Source organism: Nycticebus coucang, chromosome 23 (assembly GCF_027406575.1).
Source record: "Nycticebus coucang isolate mNycCou1 chromosome 23, mNycCou1.pri, whole genome shotgun sequence".
In the NCBI taxonomy this organism is placed as follows: Eukaryota; Metazoa; Chordata; class Mammalia; order Primates; family Lorisidae; genus Nycticebus; species Nycticebus coucang.
Window position 1 is genome coordinate 292632 of NC_069802.1, and position 15283 is coordinate 307914.

The window sequence follows — 15283 nt, forward strand, 5'->3', positions numbered from 1 at the left end:
CAGGGCTCAAAAGGATTCTTCCCACTGATAGACTCCAGAGCCTGAGTCTGCCAGGTGTAGCTGGTACACTGAGAGGTGTCTTATGTGGGTCACAGGTCACACAGTCACATAATGGCAATCCCTGGATCTCTTTAGCTAGGGTTCTTTCAAATAAGTCCGGAAAGGATGTTTCTTATCTCCAGGAGGCACTCATAGTTAGCAGATATTGAAATCGTGGCCTGGAGTTGTATTTCTCTACTGATTCGTGACTTTGAGCATCTTTTTCATGTATGTATTAGTCATTCCCAAATCTCTTCTTGGTTTTGTAAGCTGCTCTGGTCACAACAGACTGGAAGTGACACAAACAGACAAACTAGAGCCTCAGCACAGACTGAGGAGAGGCGCTGGGTGCCCAGCACTCTGTGGTGTCAGGAACAAGCAGAGGATGATGCTGGCCAGTGCCATCTATAAGCAGCCTGCTGTGCCCACAGGTGCGGGCAGGTGCACAGAGGACCCTCGTGCCAGGCAGGGTCCGAGGGAAGACCAGCTATTTCTACCACCATCCAGCCCAGCCTGACTCTGGCACAGCTGTTGTAACCCCTTTGCAGCTACTTGTAAATGTTAGAAGTTCAAGTTACCAACATGATCTAAAATTGCAGCTGGTGGCCTTTCAGCAAATGCCAGAGTTCTTCAGGGCACTCAAGAGGGTGGCTGTGGTGACAGCCCAGAGGGAAAGAAAACATCTGCCTTGTGGTTATTTCAGCACCGCTAATACATCAGTGACCACAAAGCTATGGGTGGCCTTTCTCGGCTTACAGAAATGTCCTCACAGACCGGGGTCTAAATAATAAGGACAAAACAGATGCTGTGAAGACTTAAGGAAGTCTTAGAGCAGGTCACAGAGCAAGATCCTCCACCTAAAGACTAGGATCTCGAGGGTGACTCTAGAGTATTAGGTGAGGTACTGTTCTTTGTCAGCAAAACTTCATTAAGATGCTCCATCCCCGCCCTCTCATGTAATTTCAACACACACTTTTTTACGGAGCCTCCGCATTCCTCCGCACAGCACAGCACAAGTCCCTGGGCATCCACTGACCTCCTGATCCCCATCCCAGAGAAAACACACCTGCCATAAGAGGAAAACTCCAGGGCACATTGGTTTTATACGACCCTGGTCTCTGGCTACAGCTGATTGGACCAGGGATAGACACTTGGCACAAGCTGAGCCAATCAGATTTTTTCTTCCACGGCTGTAACATGAGACACAGACCTGCCCCTGAATAGGATGATGCAGGAACTAGGGAGATAAGCCCTCAGGGCTGGGCAAGCAGTGGGTACTGGATTTCATGGGATCCCCTGAAGCTTTCCAACACATTCCCTTCCTGATTCACCTGGAATTAGAGGGCTTCTATTACTACAGTGAAAATGCCCTTGACTACAACCATAGGTATTACAGTTAACATGTCACGAATGGGGCAGCGCCTGTGGCTCAGTAGGTAGGACACCGGCCCCATATAGCGAGGGTGGCAGGTTCGAACCCAACACTGGCCAAACTACAACAAAAATTAGCCAGGCGTTGTGGCAGGCACCTGTAGTCCCAGCTACTCCGGAGGCTGAGGCAAGAGAATCGCCTAAGCCCAGGAGTTGGAGGTTGCTGTGAGCAGTGAGGCCACAGTACTCTCCTGAGGGCGATAAAGTGAGACTCTGTCTCTTAAAAAAAAAAAAAAAATCACAAATGAAGAAACAGAGGCTCAGAGAGATTTTTAAAATTTTGCCAAGCTCAGTCTGTCTTAGTCAGGACAGCCCAGGTTACGCTGCAGTAACAGGAGTCTGAAATCCCAGTCCCTAAGTACAGGGAAGGTTTGCTTCTCTTGCCCATCCCAGGCTGGTGGCTCAGCCTCTAGGTGCCTGCCGTATTGTGACCCTGTCACTGAAATGCACAGGTTCACAGATGGCATGGAGGGGAGAGAGAACACAGGACTGGGATTGGGAGTCAGCCAGTCATCCTTTCCACCCACACCCCACTGGCCAAAACCCATGGCCCTCACCTGATGTGAGAGAGGCTGGGTGGGTCGTCTTCCTGTGGGTCCAGGAAGAGAAACCAGTGTGGCTGGTCTTTACCAGACACCCACAGCTGGGCAGTGGCAGAGGTGGGACCTGGCCTCAGGCCACCCTGATCATACACCCAGTGCCATGTATCAGCACTGGTGCCAGCTGCCCTCTTGGCAGCTTTCCAGGACTCCCTGAGGGCAGAGGATGCCACTCTCCACTCAGCACCATCTCTGCCCTCACCACCCAGCTGTGCAAGCAACAGGGATATCTGCACCTCAGTGGCAGCACCTTAGTTCTTCAGGGAAACCAGAAGCAGCGTCTCAATGAAAGGGCGGGACCCTTGTGTTTAATCCTTCAGATCTGATCATCAGCCCGTGCCTATGCAGCGCCTATTTGATGAGAACAGCCGTGTGAAGGAAGAGATGTCTTCTGTGCTCTGTTGCATGTGACACCTGAATTACATCCCTCAGGTGCATGATTATCAAGTGTTTCCTAGGGCTGCCACAACAAGATAATGCAAACTGGATGGCTTAAAACAAGAAAAATGTATTCTTACACAGTTCCAGAGGCTAAAAGTTCAAAATCGAGGTACCAGTGGGGCCACACTCCCTCTGGAGGCTCAAGCAAAGAGTCCTTCCTGGCCTCTTCCAGCTGCTGGTGGCACTCTTTGGTTTCCTTGGCTTATAGCCACATCACTCCAGTCTCTGCCTCTATCCACATGTCCCCTTCTGCTCTGTGTGTGTCTTGTGAGGACATGTCATTGGATTTAGGACCTACCCTAACCTATTTAATCTAGGATGATTTCATCTCTACTCCCTAAAGCAGTTACATCTACAAAGACCCTTTTTCCAAATCAGATCACATTCATAGGCCCCATGGACCTAGATGTGGACATGTCCTTTCAGGGGATACCATTCAACCCCCTATGGGCATCTTGAAATTATTTCCAATTCTGAAGGTAAGGACCAGGCCCCAGTCACTCTGGAGATTTGGATGCTGATGGTGCTTAAATGCAGGCATGAGCTGTGCCTCCCTTGCACATGGGTCAGAGCCAGGGCTGCTGGTCTCTTCAAGTCACACTGAAAGGGCACCCAGCAGCAACACACCACTGTGGAGAAACTCCTCTGCTGCTTGGCTTTGAAATACTTAGAATTTGGGCTGGGCGCAGTGACTCATGCCTGTAATCCTAGCACTCTGGGAGACCGAGGCCAATGGATTGTTTGAGCTCAGAGTTCAAGACCAGCCTGAACAAGAGCAAGATTTGTCTTTACTAAAATAGAAAAACTAGCCTAGCATCATGGTAGGCACCGGTAGTCCCAGCTACTCATGAGGCTGAGGCAAGAGGGTCACTTGAGTCCAAAGTGTTTGAGTTTGCTGTGAGCTGTGACACCATGGCACTTTACCAAGGGTGACAAAATGAGACACTGTCTCAAAAAAAAAAAAAAATCCACAAAGTACTTAGAATTTGATTTGAAGCTCTACTGCAAACTTCCAAGTTCTTAACTTAGAAGGTGAGGGGTATGGATCCCCTAAGAGCAAAACGCACACCTGCAAGTGGGGGAGGCCTCTTCACAAATCCAGCTAACACTGGTGCTGAAAAACTAACAAAATCCCACCAGCCAACCCTGGCTTGGCCAGAGCACACTGCTCTCCTCTGTGATTTGATCCAAAGTAGGAAGGGCCTCCCACCTTTTAGGAGCAGTGTGACAATGTCAGGCCCCCATTCCTACTGCGTTCCTGCCATGTCCCTATGACACTCAGTGGGTGTGATGCCCTCACCTTCATCTGTCCAAGGGTGGCAGCCAAGACACTCCAAGGTCAAGTCCAACTGAGATTCTAAGGACCATCCGAGGAGAACTGCTGACACTGCTGCTGTTCTCTGGGTCTGTGTGTCTCTCAGAGAAAGAGAAAGACTTGCACGCATCAGCAGAATGTGGACAAGCAGTAGTTGAAAGCGCTGTGTTAAATGAACCAACAGCTTGATCCAAAGACACCACACAGAACACACAAAGGCAGAGGAAATGGGTCTTTGTTATTTTGCCCGGTTTCATCATGGCACCAGAGTGGGTGTTGTTTCCCTCTAGTGATCTCAGTGATAGGAAAAGGCTCCCACACCCTGCCACGTCTCCCTCAGCGCTTTCAGAGCCGAAGGCCAACTGAGCAACAGGAAGGTTAAAAATCAAAGGGTGTGCTGTGAGTCAGAGGACTTTCCAGAGAGGGCCTCCCACAGCTGGAGTGGGGGAGATACTGGCTTTGGGTCTGGTTGGTGGACAAAAGCAGATCCAGGGCTCAAGATCCAACTGTTTCATTCTGGAAAAGCATGGAATGAATGGGGAGCATTTGCAGAGAAAGAGGCAAGATTCACAGAGACACCTGTTGTCAGTTCCCAAGTGGAAATACATGGTTAGATACATTTTAAAATCTAGAGCTCATAAAAGGCCACATTTTCTATCAATGTCTATGTCTGATATAAAACTTGCCATGATCTTGGACTCTGGTCCACAAAGAACCAGAGTTAGCTGAGGGAGAAACTGTTTATATAGAGAGCTTAGTGAGAAACACACTTGATTGTGACAAATTGTTATTTCCTTAAATCCTGTTCTTTTGATGAATCCTTTCCCTTACGGTAACTAGATCTCAAAAATTATTAGGCTTTATGAGTTCAATACAGTCTTGTCCTTTATAGGAAATGCACCATTGGGTACCAATGTAAACTTTCATTTGTGACTCAGATGGTTATGCACAGGGGCCATCGCTGAGCTACTAGCACTCCCCTTTCTAGGGGGACACTGACAGCCTGGGCAGGTTAGCTCTGCCCAGCGAGACTGGAATGGAACGACAGGTGGAAGAAGCAACACATTAGCTCAGGTTCACAGGTCCTGGGGTCAAACCACAGCTCTGCCACTCATTGGCTGGAGGCCTGGAGCCCATTGCTTCTCCTCTCAGTCCTCCATCTAGTCAACTAGAAAATGGGTTCTTCACAGTATCTAATCCATACGGTCATTGTAAGGATCACAGGAGCTACCTAAGGTTAGACACGTGAGCTGGTATCATCATCATAATTATCATTTGACACAAAGCAATGAAGACCTTTTCCTAAAAGGAAGAACATGTTTATTTCTCCTCCATCTGCTCAGGATACATCTTGCCCACCCGTGACATCATGGAGACAGCATTTTGCTATGTAGCACCAGGCATTACACAGCTTTTGAGGGGGAAAGCAGCCACGCCTTTTATTTCTGCTGTCTAGGGACAGTAGGATGCGCCGCCAGAACGCGACGAGAGACAAAGGTCAGCGTGGAAGACACTCCTTCCGGAGTGGGCGAGGTCAGCCCCTCACTTGGCAGAGTGTTGCTGGTAAACCTCCCGGAACTCCTGCACCTTTCAGGGACCCCAAGATGAACGGCGCCCTCTGGTGGATGTCAGTGGGAACGATGTCTAGTACAGCTTCCTTGCCAGTGGTAGCCACACCCCCCGCCTTCTCCATGACATAGGCCATGGGATTACAGTCATACAGCAGCCTCAGCTGGAAAACAAGACCAGAGCAGCCGCCTCATACCCGAGGTATTACATAGAGAGGGGACTTGTTCTGTAGCAAAGTAGTGCAGAGCTGGTGGCAGTAACCGATAGTCCCTCTTTCCTACTATGAGGTTGTGAAAATTCCCTCCCAGCCTGGGTTACATCCGAAAGGAAACGGTTAGCCATTTGTTCAAATTCAGCCATTCATCAGGCCAGTAGATTACCTGATGCAAATTCGCAACAGACCACCTGGATGCAGAATGACATTTTGGCAGAACTGATGAGTCCCTTCTCTTTATAGCATGGAAACTGAATTTAATGAGTGACAGTGTGTGTGTTTTGGATGGAGCTTAGGCTATTCTAAAAGCATCAGAAAAATCCATGGTAGTGTCTGGCTGCAGACATCTGGAGAGCAGACTGGCTCCTCCAAACAGTATAATATTGTTTGCAACCCTGTGTGCATTCCCTTTACAACTCTCCTAAGGTCCGAGGGCTGGAATTTTGTATGTTATACATCTTGGCAGTTACGTTAAATATTAACTTTTTACCGTTATGCATTTTCATGCAGCCTGCCTACTGAGCAAAAGCTTTTTGCAGGTGTTTCCTGACTCTATTTTCACGTAGGTGTCATGGCCAGATTGGAAAAACTGGGGGGAATAATGAAGGAGCCTTAACACTTGTATTCAGGAACAATTTTTGGAGGCATTGAGAAATGTGCTGTAAGGCAGGCTAATCTGATAGGCTGGGGTGCGTGAGGTGCTGTGGCAGAAACGGCATTCTAAGTAAATAAGGGTGCCTTCAGAAGACTGGAGAGCAGCTGCAGCAAACAGCTCTCACTATATCCAAATACATAGATGTCTAACTATCTTCAGGCGAGTAGAGGACTGTCTGTGTCAGCTCTTGCCATTTTCTCTTGGAAGAAGAAAATTCAAATGATAAAGTCAACCAGACGAATGAGTGTATGACAATGAGGTCTTTTCTTCTCTCATGTTTAAAAAAAAAAAAAAAGGTGAAAATAAACTAGACACAGTATGCAGCGGGCACACTGCCAACCTAGGGGGAGGAAAGCAGGTGTTTGTTACCCAGTGTGAGACAGCACAGCCCATGCTGGGGATGCTGTGAGCCTTGGGGCTATGTGGTCAGCAGTAACAGCTCACCTGAAAGCTATAGGTTTTCCCAGAGATTCCTTCCTTCCCTAAAAGGTAGCATTTCCCAAGTAGCAAATGTCAGTTCATTAGTCATTTCTATTTTATCCTTTTTGAAAACAACCAAAGACGACTCCTATTTGGGATATGTATTGGATTAGCTGCTTTGGAAATGAGCCTGGGCTGTTTCATTTCCCTTTGTGAATGGAATTCACCTTGCCCAAGCCAAACCATGTACCCACTGGAAGCTCTCCGGATGCTTAGTCCCCATCCTGAGCATTAATTCTCTTTCCCACAGCACTGGAAGGACTCTCAGGAGATCATTTTTATGTTTAGTTGGTATCATGTGGCTTTACCTTTAATCTAGAAAACAGTACACCACCGACATCCTTAGCAACTTACTACAGCATAACAGCTACCATAACCTTTCCATCTTCCTAAATCAAATCCCTCAGGCTGAAAATGCAATCTACTGCTTGTAATTCACTCTCCAGGCCATGTGCTTACTTTTCTGTTCAGGCTCTTCTTAGTAGAGGGGTACAGAAAGATCCCACCATAGACCAGAGTGTAGTAAACATTGGCCACCATGGAGCCCACACACCAGGCACCACAGTGAGCTAAGTTATCCTGCAAGGTTAAGAACAGCAATGACCAGGGTTGCAGAAAATAAAGAAAGCAAGTTCCCTTTGCGTCCCCTGTGTGTGTTTGACTCCACAGCCATTCACTGTGCTTGGGGCTGTGCTAAGATGTGTGAAGCAGGAAGTGGAACAACGGAGACAGCTCACAAGAGGTCACATCACCCACGGAACCCCTGAGAAAAGTGTGGTTGACTCTGGCTATGGGGAAGGCCTCACAAAAAATGTGCCATTTAATAACACTGTAAAGGTGCAGAAGGATTTCTGCCAAGCTAGGGAGAAGATACTGCCCAAGGCAAGGTTTAGCAACATGGAGAAGGGAGTGGGCTGCTGTCAGTGGGCTTGTAGGAGGGGCCTACAGGACTAGAGAGTGTGCAGGGTGGAGGAGGGAGGAGAATCTAGGGAAAGTGAAAGGAGATGATTCAGATGGAGAGAGAGCTTGCAGCCCCAGCTCTCAGGAATACCAATGTCATGGGAATAATATTTGAGCTTCATCCTCAGAAAACAGCTGGTGTCTGTGGGTTTTAAGGAAAGGTATGACAAAATCAGCTATTCCCATGCAGAGCCAGCTCTACCATCAGCCATTTCTCCTCTTCATAGTCACTAATTTGTACTTCTTTAGAGAGATACCAAGACAAGGGTACCTCGGTAGGAGAACCACACTTTATACCATCTGGGACCAGGGGCCCATAGAGGGGAAAATGCCTCATTGCCATGCACTCATTCATCTGGTTGACTTTATTATCTGGATTTTCTTCTGCCAAGAGAAAGTTGCAAGAGCTGACACAGACAGTCCCACATTGACATCTCAGGACAAGAATTCCAGTCCCCAGTACGTAGATGAGAACTTAATTGCAGCCTTGGTGCAGATTGAAATCCAACCACCTCCCATCCTTGCTTTCTTTCACTTCAAAGGTGAATCATGAATCAATGAATTTCCACATACCTTAAGAGGCCTAAGTGAGACCCTTTAATACAAGGGTCCCTTCTCCACTCAGAGGAAACCCCCCTCTCTCTAGACCTGCCCCTGATGCCAGACCACGGCCTCAGCCCCATCCCAGACCCCTCATTTACTGGGGGGAACTTTTTCCTCTTAACATACTCAGTGACAGCAGGGTCAAAATCCTTGGCGTAGCCTTCATTAAGGCTGTAGATGGTACCTTTCTTTTTGATCTTCACATCCTTGTCCACTAAAATGAACTCTCCCATGTCCTTTAGAGACACAGAAGGGAAGGTCAGGAGATGACCAGCTGTCTCCCCCAGGTGTGGACACATGTGCACTTCACTGTTCTAGGCTGGGGACGTGGCCTCACCTCACCCTGGGGCATGAGTGACTTCTGCCATGTTCTCCAAGAATTGCAAGAAGGGGAGGGAGAGAGAAAGTGGTGAGGACAAGTGACAAGGAAATGGAGAGGGGGGGAGGATGCTGCAGAAGCCATCGGGTGATAAAAGAGCCTTTGACTTTGCAAGTCAGTTTAGTAAATCAAGAAAGAAACCGCGCAGAAATAGGGAGTGCAAAACAGCAAAACAGCGAAAGCCCCAAGAATAAGGCCTGTGTGCCCAGAGCGATGGAGGATGTGCGAGCCGGTGCGAAAATAGGCCGCGAGTTGGTCCCGACAGCAGGTGGCTGTGGGAGAGACGGGGGACTGCAGGACCAGCCTCCGAGTGACACCGGCGCTCAGGGCTGTTCTCAGCTTTACATTTCTATCCTGAAGCAAGTGTTCCCTTCTGCGCGTTGCCATAGAACAAAATAGAACCCAGAGTTTGGGTCCCAGCACGTTTAGCTTCAGACCTATGCTCAGTGACCGGTAGTTTTCTGGGCGCGCCTCCTCCCCACACGGAGCCACAGCGCTCAGCGTGTGCCCTTGGGGTCTGGGTTCTCCAACGGAGGTTTAGGTTGGGGAAAAAGTGCTAAGTGACTACTGCTGGTCTGGATTAAGGATTGTTCTTTACTATTTCAGTAGATTTTGGGGGTCCACGTGCTTTTGCTATAGGGGTTAAATGTAAACTTCTGAAATGATGTCTCCCGCAGCTCCCGGGTGGACTGGACTAAGGATTCTCGTGGGCCCCTGTGTGCCGCTGGTAAGAGGTCCAGCTGGGCTCCGTAGTGTGAGAGCTGAGAAGAAGGGGGCCATAGCCACATCTGCCCCGGCCATATATTCCCACGACCCAGACTGGTTCCTGCTCATATGGGGTATGCCAAATCCAGAAAGTAGCCATCTCACAACCGGGGCTGGTGCAAAGCCCGGGGAGCTGTCCAGACACGCGGTCCCAGTACCCAGACCAGAGTCCCAGGTGTGAAGGAGAGAAGCCCCCCTGCTTATGGAGCCAAAAAGTAACTGTTCTTGGCGAGTTAAAGCCCTGTAGAGACGCAAGTAGAGCGGTGGTGGTGGTTTCAGCAGAAACCATCAGCCTGTCCTTGCAGCCCAAACGAAGACGAAGCGCTTGGCCTCTCCTGGGAGAGCCTTGCCTTTCCCAGCAGCAGCGAGCAGGGGGTGCCGGTGGGACCCCAGCAGGCCTGCACTGCTCTCAGAGGGCAAAGACCACCAAACACACGAAAACTTACTCCAGGATACCGCCTCCAATCTACAAACGAGAAGAGATTTCATTTTCCCCACACATTCATCAACTAAAGGTAGCAGAGAAAGCACAAGAAGAATGTCTGGGATGGCAGGAAACGCCCGGCGAGGCACAAATCAGCAAACAGAAGAGGAGCCTGAACCTGCGTCCTGGCCTCAGATGAAACTTTGCTCTGGATCCCCCATCATTTCCCCTGAGGTCGCCCCATTTGCAGACTTTAACTGGTGCTCTGACCCTACCCTGGTTTTATTTATTGAGCGCCCCAGGCTTCCAGCTGTGTAAGAGTGCCTGGGACTAAGGTGCCACTTTGACCTGCCCCACCTGCTGCTCACACCCAGGCCTTACCCAAGCAGCCCTTCACCCACAGGGGTCACACTGGCTGCACCTTGCTCTCTGTCAGCCAGAAGCACCACATGCATAGCGTGTTGCATTAATGACAACCCACAACACAGCTAACATTTTTAAAAGGGCATAAATCGAATTCATTTCCCCAAAAACATATAATGAAGGTGCCAACATATTAAAGATTATTCTTGGAGTTTGTGTTTCAATGGTGGGTTTCATTGTGCCAGGTAATAAAGAGATGACTTTTCTCAATTTACCTGCTTTGTTGATACTGTCACCTAACTCAATGAATAAATAACTCAAAAATTAGTAATGTATACCTTGTTATCTCCATCTCCCTCTGCATGGAAAAAATTATCCACAAATTAAAATCGTTAATGAACATTTTTCATGGCACCATCAGCTCCTCTCTATAAGGTAACTTTTCTCAATGAGGTAGAGTAAGGGATTGTCTTCATATTCTTCTTTAGGTTTATTTCCTTGAGGTGGTCAAAGCCTTGTCATGACTGCAAGAACTAACTGGAGATTTGTGAGCATGCTCACAGAACCAAATATATTTGGGAGCTATTTTTGAGGAAATAATATTATTCGCGGCTTTGGCTGAGACACTCGTTCATCTCAGAAAAGCCCCTCTTGGTGGGTAAGTAGGTAGAAAGTCTGGAAATGGACAGAGTGGGTGACTAACAGACCTCCTGCAGCTCCACCCAGCCATAATGAGATTTAGTTGGCTAGCATATTGTTTCCCACATTAGAAACATTGTGTGCTTCAAAATCCAGTGTTTCTTGAACCATCAGAAGCCTTGGCAGGCTGGGCCCTCTTCCCAATAGAAACTGTTGGACTCTGAGTTCACCTCAGCTCCCCCCACAGCTGCAGCCTGCCTCTCCAGCACATCCACTCACAGCCACCAGCCAAGGCCAGCCCCTGTCAGGTCTCTCACCGGGTCCAGCATGAAGCAGTTGACACCACACTCCATGGCAAGCACCAGCATGGTGGCGCTGCCATAGCGGGCATAGCTGGCTGCCACCAGGTTCCTGCCTGGCTGTAGAGCATTCTCTGAAGGCTCATTAGTTGATTTATACAGTAAGAAATAAACCAAAGTATGTTTTTGTTTTGTTTTGTTTCATGGTTCTTTCTTCCAGTTCAAGCATTACCAGGAGGCGTGATCAGCCACCCTTCTGATGAGATAGGGCGTCTTCCCAGAGGGGCCTCCCCCACACATCAGTAATATCCTGATTCTATTACCACAGAAGCCTTCCCACCAGACCCCACATTTCCTGCATCTGGATTCTTCTTTCCAATCAGCGTCCTTATTCAATTTTTGTAATTTGATATTCTCTCATCTCTCCACTATCACTTCCAAAAAGGAGCATGCCTTCTTGCGAGCTCCCACTAATTTAATCTTATCATGGGAATCAACGTCTTTCACCTGCCTGCTCCATCTTCATAGGTATTGGTCTCTGCTTTATTTCACCACTTAGGAAATACAGGGAAGATACAGGGGGTTCCGGAGGCTTGAGGTTTTGGAAAAGAAAGTAGGCCTGGGGCCATGAGCAAACACTCATGTCACCAACGACCTTTCCTCACAGAGGCAACCAAACACTCCTTTTGAAACTCTGCTTTTAGTTGTGGGGACGGGATATTTTTAAAGAATATCTCAAATTAGCACATGTCTGGTAGGGGGTGGCCAAGCTAGAGAGAAGTCTAAAAGTCATCTCCCATGAAATGGGAAAGTCTAAGTCATCTCCCATGAAAGATGTTTAGCTTAGAGAGAAGTCTAAAAGTCATCTCCCATGAAAGATGTTTAGCTTAAAGAAGGAAGTAGGGGTTGGGGGGCAAGAAAGCTGTGGTCAAATATGTAAAAGAATCTTATTTTCTGATGTTCTAAAGACCACGTGAGCAATAATAGGATTTGGACTCCACCTATGGACAAAGCATGATGGTGTCCCAGCATCTCAGGAGAACATGCTCCTTCTGACTATCTCAGCCAGAGCAGAGGGCCCCTGAAGAGAGGTTACAGCAGGGGCCACATGGACATGGAACCATGTGCCCTGCCGGTCCCTTTTAAGCCTTTTTCCAGGCGTTGTGTGGCCATGGCCTGATCACTGCTGGAGGTCACAGTTACGGATTTCTCCCTGAGCATGTGTGCTGAATTCCAGCACAGAACCTTCTCTGTGGAGAGCCAGACGGATCTCCTTGGAAGCAACATCTACATCAAAGTTTATGCCCAAGCCCTCAAATAGTTTCAAACAATCAGTAAAACTTTTGAAAACTGAAATGACTTTAAAAGCTGTGTCACACTCATCATCTCTTTTCATCTTTTAAGTCACTCCAGGTTTATTGAGAAGACTGTGGAGACTCTTGCTGACAGCTCTGTCTGGCAATCACAGTTCAAGCCAGTATTGCAAGCTGGTTTTATTGTTGTTGTTGTTGTTGATAGCCAAATTCTATCCATTTTCTCCTTAAAAGAGGCTTATATTGGGGTGTGGGGTGAGGTAGAAAATGGGTCTGGCAAACATCAGTGCTACTTTATTTTTTGGTTAAATCATTATCCAGAGGTTTTCTTCCATAGGAACGAATTTTGCTATACACCTTTCTTGCTATACTACAGATTTGGTACTTTGCAAGAAAAATTATTTCCCTCCATGTCTATAACAGGAATGGTATGTTTCTTGGCATGGCTTGGAAAACAGATGAATCATTGCCTTTGCCTTTATGGCATAAGAATTTCAACCTTTTTTTTTTTTTTTTTTTTTTTTTTTGAGTCTCACTCTGTTGCCCTGGTATCATGTCATAGCTCACAGCAACCTCAGACTCCTGGGTTCAAGCAATCTAACTGCCTCAACCTCTTGAATAGCTGGGAGTGTAGGAGCCCACCACAATGCCTGGATAACTTTTCTATTTTTAGTAGAGACAGGCTCTCACTCTTCCTCAGGCTAGTCTCAAACTCCTGAGCTCAATCCACCCTCTTTCACCTTCCGGAGCATTCAAACCTTCTATTACTCAAATTGATTTTGGTGTGGATCTGCCTCTCACCCAAGACAAAGAAAAATGCTCTCTGATGACCAAAGACAAGTGTGCCACAGTGATGCTACTTTTTGTGAGTTTGAAAAGCAACTATGCACAATATCAGACAATAAGTCACTTTTAGAGATCAAATACAAATTTAGGTATAATTTCTACTTTTTGGAAACAGAGAGCTCACAGCAACCTCAAACTCCTGGGATCAAGCCACCCTCCTGCCTCAGCCTCCTGAGTATCTGGGACTACAGGTGCCTGCCTGGTACCACAAGCAGCTAACTTTTCTATTTTTAGTAGAGACAGGGGTCTCGTCTCACTCTTGCTCAGGCTGGTCTCCAACTCCTGAACTCTGCTCATCCACCCATCTTTGTGGGTTTCACTTGAATAAGTTAATGCCTCTCTGGGTAGTATTCCAGAACAGAGTTCAATTGAATTAACTGCTTCATTTATTGAGATGTAGAAACAGAGGTTTAGCCACAAGTCTGTGAGGTTTCCTTTCTAAAATAACAAAAGCTGATACTAAGAGGACGTATTTTATATTTTATAATTTTTTATGATGGGTTCACAGGTATTTATTTGGCTTTTCACCTGTCTTTATAATCGAGCCTGCTCTCTCTCTCTCTCTTTCTCTCTCTCTCTCTCTCTCTCTCTCTCACACACACACACACACACACACACACACACACACAAACTTAAAAACAAAAAGGAAAGAGAAGCTCTGGAGACAGCTCAGCTCCTGCAGTTTGAAGGCCCAAGGCAGGGTCTGGGTTCACCTCCTGCTTTCTATGACTCAGAGCAGGGCTCAGCAAACTTTTCCCACAATGGAAAGATAGTATTTTAGTTTTGGGGGGTCATAGAGTCTCTAGAATAACTATTCAACCATGACAGAATAGCATAAAATTAGCCAATGGCTGAGAGGAACAGGGTAGAGTCGCAGGAAGGACCTGTAAGAAGGAGAGGAGACCATTCCAGGGACTGGAAAGGCTTCAATTTGCAGAAAAAGATAAAAGACAGAGTCGAGTCTGAACAGGACTCAGCTCAGCTCTCACACAGTTTCAAGAGGCTTTCACTCCTTCCACCCATGTTTCACTATTATATTCTCTCTTAATGACCTAATGGATCTTTATTCTGCAATTAAGCCTGAAAAACGCAGAACTTGAAGGCTGGCATAGTGGGTCATGCCTATAATCCCAGCATGCTGAGAAGCTGAGGCAAGAGGATCCCTTGATGCTAGGAGTTTGAGAACAGCCTGGGCAATATAACCAGACTCTGTCTCTACAAAAATTTAAAAAGTTAGCTTAGAGTGGTGGTACATGACTGTAGTCCCCACTACTTGTGAATATCTCTTGAGCCCAGGAATTCAAGGTCATATGAACTATGATTGTGGCACTGTGCTCCAGCCTGAGCCAAAAAGCAAGACCAAGTCTCTGTGAAAAAAAAAGAAAAAGAAAAAGAAAGAAAACAAAAACTCAGGACTTGACATACAAATCTATTCAAGCCTCATTTGATTCGCATTCTGTCTGCTCCACCACAGCGAAATAGGACTGAATGTTGAACCTTAACTTTTTTTTTTTTTATCCAAAACCAGGTGCTTGATACATCACATTTTACCTTTCTATTGTTGCCAAAAATGGTTCCAATGGCCACAAGGCAGTTATTGTTGGAAGATCCATCAAGGGGATCAAAACAGACCACATATTAACTCCGAGCAAAGACAAAAGAAATACAACTTTTCAAAAATAATTATTTTTATTTTTATTTATTTTTTGAGGCAGAGTCTCAGTTTTTTGCCCAGACCAGAGTGCCATGGCATCCGCCTACCTCACAGCAACCTCAAACTTCTGGACTCAAGTGATCCTCTAGCTTCAGCCTCCTGAGTAGCTGGTACTATTATGCATGCACCATCGTGCACAACTAATTTTTCTATTTTTAGTAAAAATGGGGTCTCGCTTTGCTCAGACTGGTTTCAAACTCCTGAATGCAAGCAATCCTTCCACTCCAGCCTCCCA

The 15283-nt window shown here is 47.0% G+C and overlaps 1 protein-coding gene across 1 annotated transcript; it reads right to left on the minus strand.

Annotated features, from left to right (window-relative positions):
• Nucleotides 1-5174: 5174 nt before the first annotated feature.
• On the minus strand, nt 5175-14972 carry LOC128575784 (fructose-1,6-bisphosphatase 1-like; the record flags this gene model as incomplete). The annotated part of the gene is made up of 5 exons (XM_053577445.1): nt 5175-5557; nt 7203-7322; nt 8405-8542; nt 11194-11327; nt 14882-14972. Coding segments are annotated over 5 exons (681 nt in total), but the record flags the coding sequence as incomplete, so codon positions are not given.
• Between the last annotated feature and the right edge of the window lie 311 nt (nt 14973-15283).